Raw genomic sequence first — 15992 nt, forward strand, 5'->3', positions numbered from 1 at the left:
ACGGAAAAAGAATGAAAGCAACAAGAACAAAGCACACTATAGACGTGCACTATTTGGCGCTAACCAAACACTACAACTCTAAAGTAAGGACCTTTTTTTCTCAGTTTTTGGTTTCCATCCTCATCCCACTATATGACACTTCTTCAAATCGTGGTTCTTTTAAGCATCACACTCAAGCAAGTCATGACGTCGCTCAAAGGCTAATTGGCATAAAATCGGGAAAAAATTATAATTTTTCACCTTCATAGTTCATTTGTATCAACACGAAATATTTGCTTTACGTGTTGCGGTTCTTTACGTGCTGCGTCAGATGAGCTGTTATCATTTGGTTGATAGGATTAAAAATATTTTAATTAAAAATTGGACTCCAAAATGGCGCATAACGAATATAGTAGTACGTGGAAATTGATGTATTGTTGTTCCGGTCCTTTCACGAGTCTGGCTGGAGCGATTGACAATCCCTGATTTGGGGTTTTGGAGATATCGTGAAAATTTCCTTCTAGGTTACTTGACATAAGTAGGGTTCTACAGGAAAAACTTATGAACATCGCGAGTCTCACCCGAGGGATCACCATGTCTAATTTTGCTCGAATAATTTGTAAAATATCAAGGTGGTGGATATTCTGGAAAGAAACTGATATAGGTTACCCTTTATACGTTTGGATATCTCACACGATTTTGCGCTTGCCCTGTACTCAACCCTCACATGCTAAAATGAAAATCTCTGGGTTTAGACAGAGTTGGGTGTCGTATTGCGGAACATCATTCGGTGACATTTTCGATAATTCACGGCAGTATATATATGTTATTTGCCGGCTGGGAGGTCCGTATGGTGAAAAACTGTGACCGAGGTCTTGAAAATGCTGCCCGAGACCGCAGGCCGAGGTCACAGTTTTTCACTACACCGTTTCACTATACAGTTTTTCAAGCCCGAGGTCACAGTTTTTCACTATACGGACCGACCCTAAGCCGGCAAATAATGAGTCTATCTTTTTGTCGAGGGTCGAGGGTCAAGGGTCGAGGGTAATATTTTTTCTGAGTTTTTTTTTTTTTTTTTCCAAATGTCACAAACCATAGGAGTCGTGAATCGGAGGCTTGTCAACCCCATTCACTACATTGAAGCGTGTTTGTTTTGTCATTAACATCAAACCTAATTTGGTAAAATGTTGGCGTGACTTCCTGTCACACGATCAGTCGAACTTTCCAATAAATTTTTTGAAATACGTGCCGTAACTACACTGTAACTACTAGCTATTACAAAGGAAGAACCTTGTGGAGGAAACGTTCAGAAAAGGTCTTACCGTCGCTTGCAACTGTCGGTAAATCAAAATTCAAAGTTTTAACAATCAAACTTCAAAGTTTACCCGCCCACTTGGGAACGTTTTGGCGTCACTCCGCAAACACTTGAAGAGGAGCAAAGTCAGCAACGCATACAGGCATTTTGTCTTTTGCAGTTTTGAAAATCAGAATGAATTATGGGAAATCAATAGAGGAATTTCTGTCGGATATCGACTGTGAAATTTCACAATATCCAGGGGAATTAAGGAAGAAAGGGTTCACCTCAACATCCGCGCTGTATCTAGCTGAAGATGATCTTCATTTTCTCCCTGAAGGCCACAAAAGGTAAAAAAGACTAGTCTTGAACATGATTGCTCGGCTAACAACGCATGAGAGAGTAAAAAGCGGCTTGACGCGTCAAACAGCGTCAACACAGCAGTTACAAAGCCCTGAATCAAATTTAAAATCTCCTGCACGAAAAAGGGTCTCCACGACGGGCTGAACCGAACAATGATGCGGACGAGTATCGAGTGCCGAAAACGAGCGACGTTTCTCTTCCGACAAGCAGGCGTCAGTTACTTAGCCCATGTGAAAGGTTCATTGAGGAAAAGACAGGGGCACCCAGCGGATCGTTTCGGTTAATTATCTGTTCGGAAGGCCTTTAATCCCCTCTGATTTTCTGAAGAGAATTGTCACCTCGAACTTTCGTGATATGAGAAATTTAATGTCTGTTGTTTTCGAATTGTAAAAAATGTCGTTTTGGGTGCCGAAAAAAGGTCAGCTGTCATTTTCCGAAAGGCGATAAGTCCTAAGGTGTTCGGGGAGTGGACAAAAAAGCCCTAATATATTCGAAAATACTCAAGTTCCCCTAGAATAACCGAACAGATAAAGTTTAGCGCAACCTAAAATTAACCTACAGAAGTTTAAAAGTACTCCAGATACTCCTTAAAACAGGTGAGCGTTTAAAAGCGTTTGAGAGAAAACGGTCGTTGGGTGCCCCTGAAAAGAGGCAAGAATTAAAGTTTAAACTTAAGGAAGCAAGCGCTAAAAGATAAGAACTTGAAGAAACCTCCGCCAAGATAAGAGACGCAGCTTCCGCGCTTGGAACTACCAGTCAACGCTATGTAAGCTTAATTGTCATGAAAGAAATCACACAGTTCGCACCTGCCGAATGGCAAAATGTGAGTCAGTGTTTTTCTGTGGATAGTTGAGTAGGCATCCAGATGAAAAACAGGATTTTCAGGAGACAAAAGGGAAATAGCAGCATTAGAAACGGCCGCCGCGAAAATAGAACTGGATTTGAACTGGCTTTCTCCCGAGTGAAAATAGTTCTTTGAATAAACACGTAGAGGAAATTTTGCTTGAAAAGTTTCTCCATGAATACGTCTAATATGTTTTAAATTCCTCTATTTATTTCCTATCATTCATTCTGACTAGGTATAAAATACTAGGTGGAAGATTGTATTCACCAAGTTTGAAGGATGTAGCTTAGCTAGAAGACGCTCAGTTAATTTTTTAAATTTTTCATACATTTGTCTGTAGTTTTTTTCCCGCGAACGGCGTCCACCCGGCCAAATTTACAGACAAATGTATGGAAAATTAGAAAAATAAACCGAGCGTCTTCTAGCCAAGCTACATCCTTTAAACGTGGTGAATAAGCTCGCAAATCTCACAGATATTTTTCATCGCGACCGATCACAAAGCCCTGCAAGTTTACCGAAGGAGAGTGATAATTTAGATCGCAAAACTCACAGATATTTTTTTTTTAACAGGGAATTTACCGAAGGAAGAAAATAACCGTAAATTTGCTTCCAAAGCTTCCATCGCCTCCAGATTTCACCTACAGTTCCTGTTTGATAGATGGCAAAGGAATATTTCTCATTGCGGTCCGTCAATAACACTGTAAAGCAATGAAGTCAACACTCCACGAAATCGCATTGGTAGTAACACGACCTAAACAACTACAGCGACATAGAAAAGAAGGTACACAAACGAAGCCAGGGAAGGCGTTGTTCTTTGTTTTCCACCGTGAAAAATCTGAAGCTAAAAATGTGACATTCGAAGCGAGTGAGGCACTTTGACACAACATTGTCAATATCAATACAAATATTAACGCGAACCACATTCTGTTATCTCTATGTGTTATCTTTTTGTTGAAGAAATTACAACAGCAAAACTTAATGTTTTGATTTATTTCTACGCGGATAGCCAAAGTTGATGACATTAGTACATCGGCCAAAACATCCAGCGTGATGAAGTCACATGAAAAATCGGACTTTGAATGTTATAGAAGGTTATAGATAAATCATCAGGTCTGTCATATATTATTAAACTCTCGACATGGGACCCAAAAAGATATCTGAATCGAGAAGACTACATTTAATCAAATCGGGGAAGAACATGTAGATCGGACTCGACTGAGCGGCGGAAATCGAGCCTACAATAAGGAGTAAAACAACAAACCCAGAAAAAGATATTACCCTCGACCCTCGACTCTCGACCCTCGACATGGGACCGTCGACCGTCGACCCTCGACAAAAAGATAGACTCGCAAATAACATGTTTATTTTTTTTTCCTGCAGTAAATTGGTTTTACATATTACAGATGGGTTTGTTTACGCAATTCTTGTCATTGAATCGGCTTGCGCGCCGTCTACTAACGATTTGTAAAAAATCTTGGCAACGAGTGGGTAACCCGGATAGTAGAAAAAGAAATATGTATTAAGGAACAGATTTTTTTCGAACTGCTTTGTGTTAGTTGCATTTATTTCACCAGTTAAGTTTTCCAAAGTTGTTTTTGTGGTGTGAAATTTCATGTGAAGTTTGAAGTTTTACTACGAAAACAATTTGTCAGTCGCTGCTTTTAAAATCACTTGAAATCAGACTTTTCTACCGAAAGAAAGCGAGGAAATTCGTTAAACGTATTCCACAGAAATTCTCTTAAATACAGCAACGATCAGAGAGGTAAACTCGACTGAAATTGACTCAAATTTTACGGCGAGAGAAACACAGGATTACGCGCCATTACAGCGCCAAGCTACAAACAATCAAGCAAACTCTCACAACTTCGAAACACTCAATTAAATTTACTTACAGTGACTTTCCTTGCCATTTCAAAGTGAGCAGAGATAAACTTGCGTTGACTAATCGTCGATGGATGTGTAGAAAAGGCAAAAGATTGACGATTACCGCTAACTTTTAGGAGCGAAATTTAGGCAGCGGGGAAAAAATCCGGCCTGTGGGCCGTACCGTAAAAAGCTGGACCGGTCACGTGCGTATCATTAGCCAATCAAATTCGAGGATTTAGGAACCGGCCCGCTCAGATGCTTGAGAAAAAAACAAATCAAGTTATTATGATAATATCACAATAATAGCATTTTGATATTCCTAATGTTAAATGATGACATTTCTTGTAAAAAGTAGAGAGGAAATCAACTGAAGAACAAACTGAACTGAAGAAACCAAACCATTTCAACCAAAATTAATTGTCCATTTTGGATTATGGTCCACAAGTACCTGTAATGTTATTATTTATTGGTGTTTCCACACTGACTTGTTTTCAAACTCGCATTTCGATCTAGGCATATAATTCACTATGAAAAATGGACTAGTGCTAACTTAGGAATTGAAGGAAGCAATAGCAATTACCTTCTGGTTTCATTACATTACGTTGCTGCATTCAAGCAAATATAAAGTTTTATATTACCCGTGTGCAGTTAAGAGCAAAAGATTTTTTTTCCGCACGCGCACGTCTCACCGTTTTCCATGGCAAGCGGCTGAGTTCTCATAGGGAAGCCATGAAATGTTCAGCGAGTGTATCTATTGATTTGCCCGGATATTATACAAGGACATTTCACGAGTTGTATGATAAATGCGTGCAACGACTATTATCTGAGAATCATCAGAAGTTTGATTCCACGAATAAAGTCAAAACCACGTACATAGTATCGTTTCTTATTATACTAAATTGACAAACTGCATTCTAAACGAAAGAGACAAAGCAACCAGCACTTTACTCTGCCAAAACGACCTCTCCTTTCTCTATTACCCTGCCATCAAAATCATGTAATGTAGGCCATACGTAACATTTAACGATTTTAGGACGTTCCTGCCTACTGGCCCAACGTCCGGGCGGGTGCTGTGAAGCATACGACGAGAATGCCTGGCTTTCATTATGACTTGCAGAATTATAAGTTGAACTCCTGTAGTCGATCTTCAGAGGTGGCACTTGAGTCACAATACGCCAAGCAAATCGGGTGCAGTATGCAATGTAATCTTTCAATTCATTCTTAAGGCTTTTATCGTAACTCGGAAGATTCTCTTGCTTATACTGTTCCTTCCATTTCTCTTTGATCTCCTTCTTATTCATCTAGAAAGATACATATAATTAATATATTAGCAAAGAACTTATAGCTCCGTCAATTCCAAGTCTGCTCATCCTACCCCTCCCAGGGCATTCGCCTGGCTGGCATTTACATTTTTTTTTAAATTTATTTTTTAAACAAAAAAACAAAACAAAACAACAACAACAACAACAACAACAACAACAACAAAAAACATAGGCACACAAGGCGTGCAAGAGTTATTTTTTTGTGAACTATAAGTCTCGGAGATAGGAGCATTAGTGGAACTGTTTACAGTAATGATTTGGTTGATTTAACAAGTTTTTTTGGTTGCGATGTACAGCAAGAAAGAAACTGGGAGTTTATGATGTACATACGATGTTACATCGGTAATGGTAAGATAACTAAATAGTAAGCCATAAAATGTTTGACTGAACAAACTACAGTAATCTGACACGTTTCCAGATTAATGTAGATACCATCTTATTTTCTAACAGGCAATTTTATTCGTTCTTTGATACAACCCACACTGTGGTTGGTCTGACACGCTCACATGCATAACTTCCTCACTCACCGATCACGTAGCCCTTCCCCCGGGGGGGGGGGGAGGGGACTCCCTTATATGGGCTATATAGGTCTGTGCGGCCCCGAAGGGTATGGTTTTCAGCCGTTTTGGTCATAAATAGGGTATCGATTTTAGCTGATTTTGGCCATGTTGGTCATAAATAGGGTACGGTTTTTGCATTCTAGCCTTGATATGGGTATGCTTTAAGAAGAAGCCACTTTTTCATCATTATCGAAAAGAAAATCAACAAAAGCCCTTCACAAATTTATAAGTTTACGGTAATTTAACATTGGTTTGAACTAGGGAGCTAATTATAACGCAGGTCTGAAACAGGGTTTTGATTTGAGGGTCAGGTCATAAATAGGGTTTCGAATTTTTGGTCAGGTCATAAATAGGGTAAGGAATATCGCAGATTTTGGTCATAAATAGGGCAAGGGTTTTGGGAAGCGGGCCGCACACCCCCAACCAATTTTTCTGAGAGTACCCCCTCGGGAGCCCTTCCAGCCCCCAAGAGGAATTTTTGCTCAAAAATACACAAGTTAAGAGAACTTTTCGCATTTTATACGAGTAGTAAGTTTACCCTTTTTACACAACACAACGCAACAACACTACTTCACCGAAAATTTAAAGAAAGAGAAAAAAATCCTCTCTGACACGTTGAAAGTCTGATTTAATTAAATTGCACTTTAACTTGGCGCCACACAGTCTTCAAAGAACATTTGAACAGTTTTCATACTTTTTACCTTTAAAAATATCGGACTGAAAAGAATGTCATAAAATGCCCATCAAATAAAAATATTAAACTGCTACTGCAGAGGCGTAAAAACACTCTAGAAAGGAAAGCTTCTTTTTTGTTTAATATCCTGGGAACAATAGCCGATAACTTGTAAGCTCTAATTGAATTTACTCCCATATGAAAAACAAAAGTGTCGAGTTACCATTTGTAACTAAAAATAGCAAACATCTCGTGGGAACAAGTGGCGACGATTCGTCAGCTCTAATTGAATTTACTACCTTGTGAAAAACAAGAGTGTCAAATTACCCATTGCAACTAAAAAATAAAAATATCTCGTTATATTTGCATGCAATAAGAACAAAACAATCGTTACCTGCACTTACTATTGTAAGCGTTAGAACTGCTTCAAATTTAAATAGTCTCGTCTCCTCTAAAACATGTCCTAAGAACTAGAACCGGCGATTCGTGACCTCTAATTGAATTTACTCCTTGTGAAAAACAACAGTATCAAGTTACCCTTTGTAATTAAAAATAAAAATATCTCGTGCCATTTGCCTACTACTCATGAACTGCTTCAAAACTCAAGACTCATCTCGTTCATAACTAGCCACCATTACACTGAAAATTATGCACTCTAAAACAACCCAATGTACGTATGTAACTGTCACACTCCCCCCCCCCCAAACCAGACTAAAATCACAAACCGGCAACATACACGTCACTCTTTACTTTTCAATTACCAAAGTCCTTGTGTTTATACATACCTTGCGTTTCTCACGTACCATTTACCTTTACAACAAGAAATTTGATTGGCTGTTCATAGTAGATCCAATCTGATTGGTGTGACATACATACATCTCTCACTCACTCACTCACTCACTCACTTACTCACCCATTGACCCGTCCATAACATACCCGACGCGCCGACTAAGAGGTATTTTTTTTACAAAAAAATAACTCAAAAACGTTGCGAATGCCCCAGGGTGGGGCTAGCTTAATGGTACAAATTCCGGTCAGTGCCTCTGGAAAACAGCATATGCACGACCTATAGGGCAATGTCAAACTTCCATTTTTCCGATTGATGATGGAAGCAAAAAAATTGTTCACCAATAATTGGATCTTAAATGATACTCAAACCATTTCCATAGGTTTTGAAAGCAATGCACCCCGAAAAGTAGCACAACTTAACAATGATGCAACAAAACAAAACAAACAAACAAACATATGTAGATAAAAAGTAAGATGAAAATGACTTCTTCTGTGGCTCCGGGCAGAGTATCAATATGGAATGATTTTGAGAACAAAATCACAGCCATTTCTTGTACACATTGTTTCAAATAGGCACCTTTAATTCCTTGTAAACAGGTTTTTGAAATACAATTCATATTGTCATATAACTAAGGATTTAATTGGTTGAAAACGGGGACGGAAGTTTTGAGCGTGATGCATAAATTCGAACAGACCATAATCGTATTTTCGTTACTGGAATTGAACTAGCTTACAACTGAGGCTAATGCGGAAAGTCTTATCAAATGCATCTGACATAAATCTCTTCTTAATGATTTTCCTCCACGCGAGCCTCTATTACAAGCTAGTTCCAGTTCATCACCGCACCGAGAATACGAATATGGTCTATTGTGAACTGTTTGGATAAGGTTTCCTTCACGTGAAATGTGCTCTTTTATTTTTCTCACGCCCCGAAAGTTTCCTACTGAAGCTCCTTTGAATATATACCTGATAAAGAGTGTAAAAATAAAAAATCAAAGTATACCTGCTGGAAAGTGGTGGAAACTGTTACTACCCCATCAAAAGAAGAAAGGTTATTACAATGATCGTATTGTAAGAGTGACTGTTAAATATTCGTTTTAAAGTAATATTGTTTTTTTTTGTAATGTACTGAGTTTATCCAAGCTGATGAGTTGGACTTATGTTGCAAAAAAAGTTGAAGGCATATTTTAAGCCCGTCGCATTCCCTATGTAAGTTTTGGTCTTAACGCAACACTCTGAGCAACTTAATTTTGTGTTCTTAACAATTTGGCTCCCATCTATTACAAACATTTTTTTGATTTGTTGACGGAAAGTCACCTCACCTTTACAAGATTCTCCAAATTGTGACTTCTAGCTGCCTCTTTCACGTGGACCATCACCTCATTTGACGACTCTTGCATTACAGCTCTGGAGGTTCTCGATGGCTTGAAATCATGAAGCTATAACGTTTACAACGAATTTATTACAAAGGCATATATCTAAAAAAAATCTGTGTTTCTGAACTAGAGAAATTATCACTTGGGTCCCTGAGAACAGAGTCCTCTCTTTTCAATTTGTTGCCTGATATTTGTACTTGTTTCATGATAATTAGATTCACCTAGCGATAACAGATTTACTTCGGACGAGACTGTTTAAGTTTTGACATCTTATCCAGTGCAGCTGTAATTCTTGGTGCGTAATGCTACAGAAAGAAATATTCTGTAGTAGTCTCTAAGGCGTTCTAGATCATATGCCATGACGAGATATCAAATTATCAAGTTTGACTTCAACAACAAGGTGGGACCTGACAATGCTATCAAGGAAAGGGTCATGTGCCACAATGGGGTAGGCTGAATGAATGAGATTGAAAAGTGGCTCACCAATTTCTGTACTTTCAGTGATCTAGTCATCGGTGGAAGCATTTTTCCCTTCGGAGCCATTTACAAAGCCACATGGATATCTCGGGATGGACGGAATTCAAAACAGTGTGACCATATTACAAATTCAAAGAAATGGAGGACAAGTTTGTTGGTGGTGAGAGTAGAGAGAGGGCCAGAAATTGCCTCTGATCACCACCTATCTTACAATCACTGGGCGAGATTAAAAAAGACGTGGTAAGAGTCATGCGATGAGGTCTTAGGTAGAGCGGCAAGTAATCGAAAGGAACAGCTGTCTAAAGAATCTCGGATCTTTTTTTACTACGCAGAGGAAATGCCTCAAGAAGGAGATCAACGGCTGTAAAAAGGGCAAAAAGAGAGACCTAGGTATTCGCGGTTAAACAGGGATGTAAGGAGAACAATGCTGTGGCCACTGAAGCTGAAAATGCAGCAGGGCAGCGTAACATACAAAGGCTATATGAAATAGCCAAAAGATGTCGGGAAAGGGACGCAAACAGACAAACTAAGTCGAGGATAAGGAAGGCAGAACCATCTCCTTAAAGCCAGAGCAAAGAGCGAGTTGGGCAAATCCCATGACATCTTAAACAGATCACCTACCTCTGTATGCCTGGGAGCATTCATACGGAAGGACCTCTGATGGCATCTACAGCAGAGGTTGTTAGAGCCCTAAACAAATTAAAGAGCTGGAAGGCAGCAGGACCACACGGCATCCCGCCTTAGGCACTGAACGTTGATCTTTGCATTACAACAGAAATGCTACAATCATATCCACTGGAAGTAGAGAAGGTTCCACCACAATGGACAGCATCTGGTGAAGCTGCCTAAAAAGGAGGATCTAGGCTTTTGTAATAACTAGCGCGGAGTTACACTCTTTTTTAATTGCCAGCAAAGTATTGTGCCGCATTGTTTTTGAAAGGCTGAAAGATGCCCTTGACAAACAACTGCGACGTAATCAGTCAGGGCATAAGAAATATAGATCCTGCACTCACCAAATTACCACTCTAAGATAATCATTGATTAGTGCAACGAAAGGTAGACTTTCGATCGCTTTCGACTGCTTTCAACAATGTTGATAGTAACGTCATTTGGCAAATCACGTGCCGCTATGTAATTCCATTAAAGTTCATTAAGCCAACCCAGAACCCATACGAGTCATCCTCTCGTCAAGTCGTGGACAATTCAGTGGAAACTGCCAGACCCTTTTCAAATGAACATAAGAATTCGTTGACGCTGTTTGCTGCCCCGGTGATCATTTATGATGGTTGTCGATTTTGCGCGGATGATTTATGTTTTCTTTCTCAGACACTGCAATCAAATTCAAGCCAAGATTGATTGCAGAGAAATCCAGCCTCGGGGTGAGCAAAGAACAAACCAAAGTTGTGTAAACTATAAAAAAACAGCAGGGTCAAATCAAGTTAAATGGCGAGGAACCGAAAGATGTTGAAAGCTTCACTTAGCTGGGCAAGTGCAAAATAGGCCAAGCCAGACTAGCCTTTAATTACGATGCTCAGAGCAGTCTGGAATGCCTCATCGATTTCCACTTAAACCAAGCTGCGCATCTTTACTACTTAAGTGAAATCTATGGTCCTACATGGCTTCGAAACCTGGAAAGTAACACAATTAATATCGAATAGGTTACAAAGCTCTACTAACAAATACCTCAGAACGATCCTCTAGATTCACTGGCCAAATAAGATAAGTTACAAAGAACGTTTGAGCAGGACAAGGGCAGACACAAACTGAGATAACACGACGGATATTGGCTTGCATAGGTCAGACGCTGGGAAAACCAACCACGCTTGCCTTGACGTGGAATTCACAGGACAAAAGAGGGGTGGGAAGGCCTGTTTAAACCTGGGAAAGGTCAGTCGAGGACGACGTGAGAAAAGCAAACATCAGCTGGAATACAGCAGAGAGGACGGCGACAGAGTCCGCCGACGTAGCATTGTGGACACGAGGAGCCTAAAGGAATAAGCAATTCCATGCTAGAGAAATCGGATTTAAGCGCCGACATTATAACCAGACATCGGACTATTCTAAGCTGTAGGACTGGAAAAGACTGTCCTAACTGTGACTTGTAGACCTCGTGAAGATTGGAAGGTGTCTATGGGTTGATGGGTAGAATGCTCCATCCGCTTGCTGTTACTAGTGAAGTTAGCACGAAACAAAGCACGAGCTAGCGGGTATGATCGATAGACTAAAGTCAATTCGGACAACTTCAATCTCGTCAAATACAGCACCATTTATTTATTTATTTATGGATTCGTACAAGTACAGGTGCTTAACAATAGGACGTAAGTCTCCTACTTGGTTAATACACCCACACCCAACCCCCTAAAAAATATCCCGAGAAAACCCTTCCCTGACCCGACTAACCACAAATCAAATAATCAAAATAACACAAATACAATCTAAAATATACTAATCAACTTAACAAGTACAGACAAAGAAAATATTAACACGGGGGACACTTAGGACAAATTAATTTAAAAGAACGAAAATTGTCACCATCAAAAACATTTAAAAGTCTAGTAAAATAAAATGACTTAAGTTTACTTTTAAAAGAGCTTATAGTGTCTGAATCCTTGATATTTTCAGGGAAGTATCTGTCATTAGCTTAGTCAGCTGAAGCGAAAATGTTTACAAGAAATCACCAACCTTTCTATATTTCGCATCCGATGAACCAATTGTGGGAGCGTCGGTGACTAAGGTGTCCAACAGTGATGAATAAAAGGTAAGAAATGTATCTCTTGCCCTCAGCGAACATTCATACGACATCTATACAAAAGAAGAATATAAATAAGCAGTTACTAGGAATTAAAGCCCTTTACCTGACTGGTGTATTGACCCATGGTTAGAAGATCTACCTTTAGCCCTAGTTGCTATGGGGTAATGGATCTCGTATTGGTTCTAGCTTTAGGATGAACCAACCATAGACCTAAGCTATATCAGTATTTTCTTCTCATGAGTGGTTCAAACACAAACCTTTACGCTTTTAACATTTTTCTTAATGTTCTTGGTATGTATACCAGCAGAGTGCATCGAATCACCCGCACCAGTTTTGTGACATAATAGTGAGATAAGTTCAATTTAGAATTTCTAAAGGACGGCAGTTGTATAGAGGTACTGAGGCATCGGGACACAAACGGATAGTATGTATCAACAACAAAAGAAAGGTTCACTTAATAGTTTAAACCGTCAGAATGTAAAATAGCTGGGTACCTCAAAGATGTAACATGCAAGCCTGTACGCCTTTAATTGGTCATCCGCATTTAATTGGTTTCTTTTTCGAGTTTTGTTTAGTTTAGCCTCAATCACATCAATTGCATCCACACGCTTCCCATCCCTAAAGTCATTTTTATACTCTTTTTCAAGATCGGACTGCCTGTTTGCGCTCAACGTATTTTCAGTTCTTCGTTGGTCCATGTTGACTCTTCTCTCTGCCATGGCAGCACATCTGGGAAATACAACATGGTATGACACAACTGATTATCTTGCAAGGACGAATATGGAAATAAATATAATAACCTTAGAAGTAACTCAACACGACGATCGTGGTTAAGAAAATATACCCCTACAGAGGAGAGTCTCTCCAAAGGAATGGTGTCTTGTTATGATAGCACACGTGCCTTCAGTGCACCGGGGGCAGTGCACCGGGGGCATGCCACTAAAATTTTCAAGAGCTTCATTTGAAATCTTTACGTAAATTACTCTGACGAGGGATTGGAGTAGTTGGAAGGCTCTTTACATTTATTATCAGGATATTTTTGTTAATACATCTGCGCTTCATTTACAGTTCACCTATTTTCATTTCCTTCTGCTTATATAAGACAAGAACTGTTCAAAATATTTACAATATTTTAGAGGATAGTGGTGTCAAAATAAGTGCAATGGCAAGATTACCTCAACCTCTATTTATCGGCATCTATACTGGAAAGGTACCTCTCTTCGTTTAAGTTTAATTAATGAAACAAGTTCAAATGAGTCCTAATTAAGGGAGGGGGAGGGGGGAGGGGGGGGGGGTCTGAGTATCCCACATCTCCTTATTGTTTGGCCTAGATATCCTGTATCCCATTCATTCCAGGTGCAAGATTTTTTTACTTTATTTCCTGTTTTATCTGGTCTTATTATTCCACATACCATTAGTTTTTCCCTCAAATATCCTGTCTCCCGTAGTTTTTTTTACCCAAATATCCCGTATCCCAAAAACCCCTACGGGGGCCTCTCTAATTTAAATATAGGTATAAACAAGGAAAAAGGAAAGGAAAATAGAAGTGGTTTCACACAATCGTACGAGTGCTCGATACAAATACGTGTAAAGCGAAATACAAAGTACAACTTATCATCAGACTTTCTCAGTCTGATGATCGCTTTAAGCGTGAAACTCGAGTAACTGCAGTTTCTATCTTAATTTGTAATAAATAGTGCAAAAGACCGTTATGATGTATACCTTTGTCTTAGGCTTTGATTTTCCGCCAAGAGTTGTTCCTTCTCATGACTGTAACTGTCCTTACTCTCACGTAACCTATTAGGAGATAGGATTTACTAATATGTCTCTACATACCAGGCAGCCGGAAAGTATTTTGGAAAAACTACATACATGGCAGCCTAAAATTCTTATAGAATTTACACGAATTATCTCATTTAAAATTTGAAATACTGTTTAAAATCGCTCGGTGTTTTGAATATATATTGAATATTTTCAGAGGTTTTCAGTTGTAATTTTTATTAATATTATTCTGTGATCTCCAGCTGAATCCGTTAGTCAGAGCAGGAATATCCAATATCAGGACTGTCAAAAACATCAAGATTTTATGGGATACCCAAGCTCGAAAATTTCTCGAATACAGTAATAATACCTGAAATCGCTCGACATTCCTAAACAAAGATCTCAGTACTATTCTAAAAAGAATTAAATGAGATATTACGTGGAAATTCCGGCTACAAGAATTGCAGACTGCCAGATGTCTATTTTTTTTTTTTTCAAAACAATTCCCAGGTGCCTGCGAACGATTTATTAAATTCAGTTCAAAGAGATCGCTTTCACTTATCGAATATTTAAGTTCACGCAAGCATAGCTGACCAGAGGATTATAGTAAATTTACGAGTGGCTCTTCCTTTGCTTTGCTTTTAAAACAACACCAATTGGAGATCAGTGCCAATTGCTGTTTCTTACAAGGAACGCACTTTACATAGCGAGGCACATCGGGAATTCTAGAACTATAGATAAAATCGGTCGCCCGAACATGGATATTATTATATGCTTGGTCCAATTCAGATTTTGCATGTCATCTTTCTCACCGGATCAAGTGCTTCATGGCGTTTCGTTTACGGACGCAGATTTCCAATTAAAAACAGTTAACACTGAGTTAAGCATCCAACATGCAAGGACTGAATAAATGAGACTGACATATACCTTTGAAGCTCCTGCTTAAGTTCTTTGTTTTCTTGCTGTAATTTCTCAAGACGTACGGGAAGTTGTCTCGATGCTTTTATGAGGTCCTCTGTAGACCATTCATTGTTATTTACACTGGCAGACGAGCTCGAACCTTTAAAGGAAACGTTTCCACAAGGCTGAATGGAGTTCGACACTGGTGATCTTCGATAATATGCCATGGCCGAACCGAATTTTCACAAACACAATGTGGTTACAGGAAACTCGTGAACTTCCCGGATGTTTCTTTTCCTAGAAGCAAGGCCGGAAGTTGGTTCATTAAGGACATGGAGTCGACACGCATGGGTAACACTAATCATCCATTTGAAACACATAGGTAACACTAATGATGTATTTGGTACATTCCATTCAAAAGTATAATAAAATAAATTTATGACAAAAAAAATACTCGGAAGTTCCATCACGCGATTATGTTATTTCTCGGAAATTTCAAACAGGAAGTTGCGACCTTTGAATTGGCAAAAATAAGTTTTCTTTAAGTCTAGATGTTGTTCGGTCTTTCGTTTTTACGAAGAACATTTTTCTGAGAACAAACGGATATTTGTGATGTGGGCTGAGTGCAATCCTAAGGCCAGATTCACAATTTAATAATTCCTCATATTGATCTGGGTGGCGTGACAATATCAGGCATTGCAGTTATGTAATCGTGAAGATCAAAGAACAAACATTGAGGGAATCCACCTCGACTCCTTCGTCAATCACTGTAATAAACGTCGGTATTTGATCGCACTATCATTTTATTTCGGCTACTAAGGGTACATTTCGTGAAGAGCTACTGCCTTGTCACAAAATCTTGTTGTCAACATCGCTCCTTGTTCATTGTTAATAATATGAACACGGATAATGATGTCGTGATCACCTAGTGAAGGTGGTTCTCCCTCCTAAATAATAAGCCGTTTTGATTGGATATTGATTTTTGACCATTTCGATCTGAAATAGGGCATGTATTACAGCTGTTTAGACTCATTTT

The 15992-nt window shown here is 39.1% G+C and overlaps 1 protein-coding gene across 1 annotated transcript; it reads right to left on the reverse strand.

Moving 5' to 3' along the window:
- Positions 1-3601: 3601 nt before the first annotated feature.
- LOC145460713 (uncharacterized) lies at positions 3602-15912 on the reverse strand. The gene is made up of 6 exons (XM_081445599.1): positions 14978-15912; positions 14018-14092; positions 12790-13024; positions 12226-12345; positions 9013-9129; positions 3602-5647 (listed from the first exon to the last, which is right to left on the reverse strand). The coding sequence occupies exons 1-6, from the start codon at positions 15181-15183 to the stop codon at positions 5291-5293; spliced, it is 1110 nt and encodes a 369-aa protein (XP_081301725.1). The 5' UTR covers positions 15184-15912; the 3' UTR covers positions 3602-5290.
- Between the last annotated feature and the right edge of the window lie 80 nt (positions 15913-15992).

The sequence above is a fragment of the Orbicella franksi genome, chromosome 11 (genome assembly GCF_964199315.1).
Source record: "Orbicella franksi chromosome 11, jaOrbFran1.1, whole genome shotgun sequence".
NCBI classification, from domain to species: Eukaryota; Metazoa; Cnidaria; class Anthozoa; order Scleractinia; family Merulinidae; genus Orbicella; species Orbicella franksi.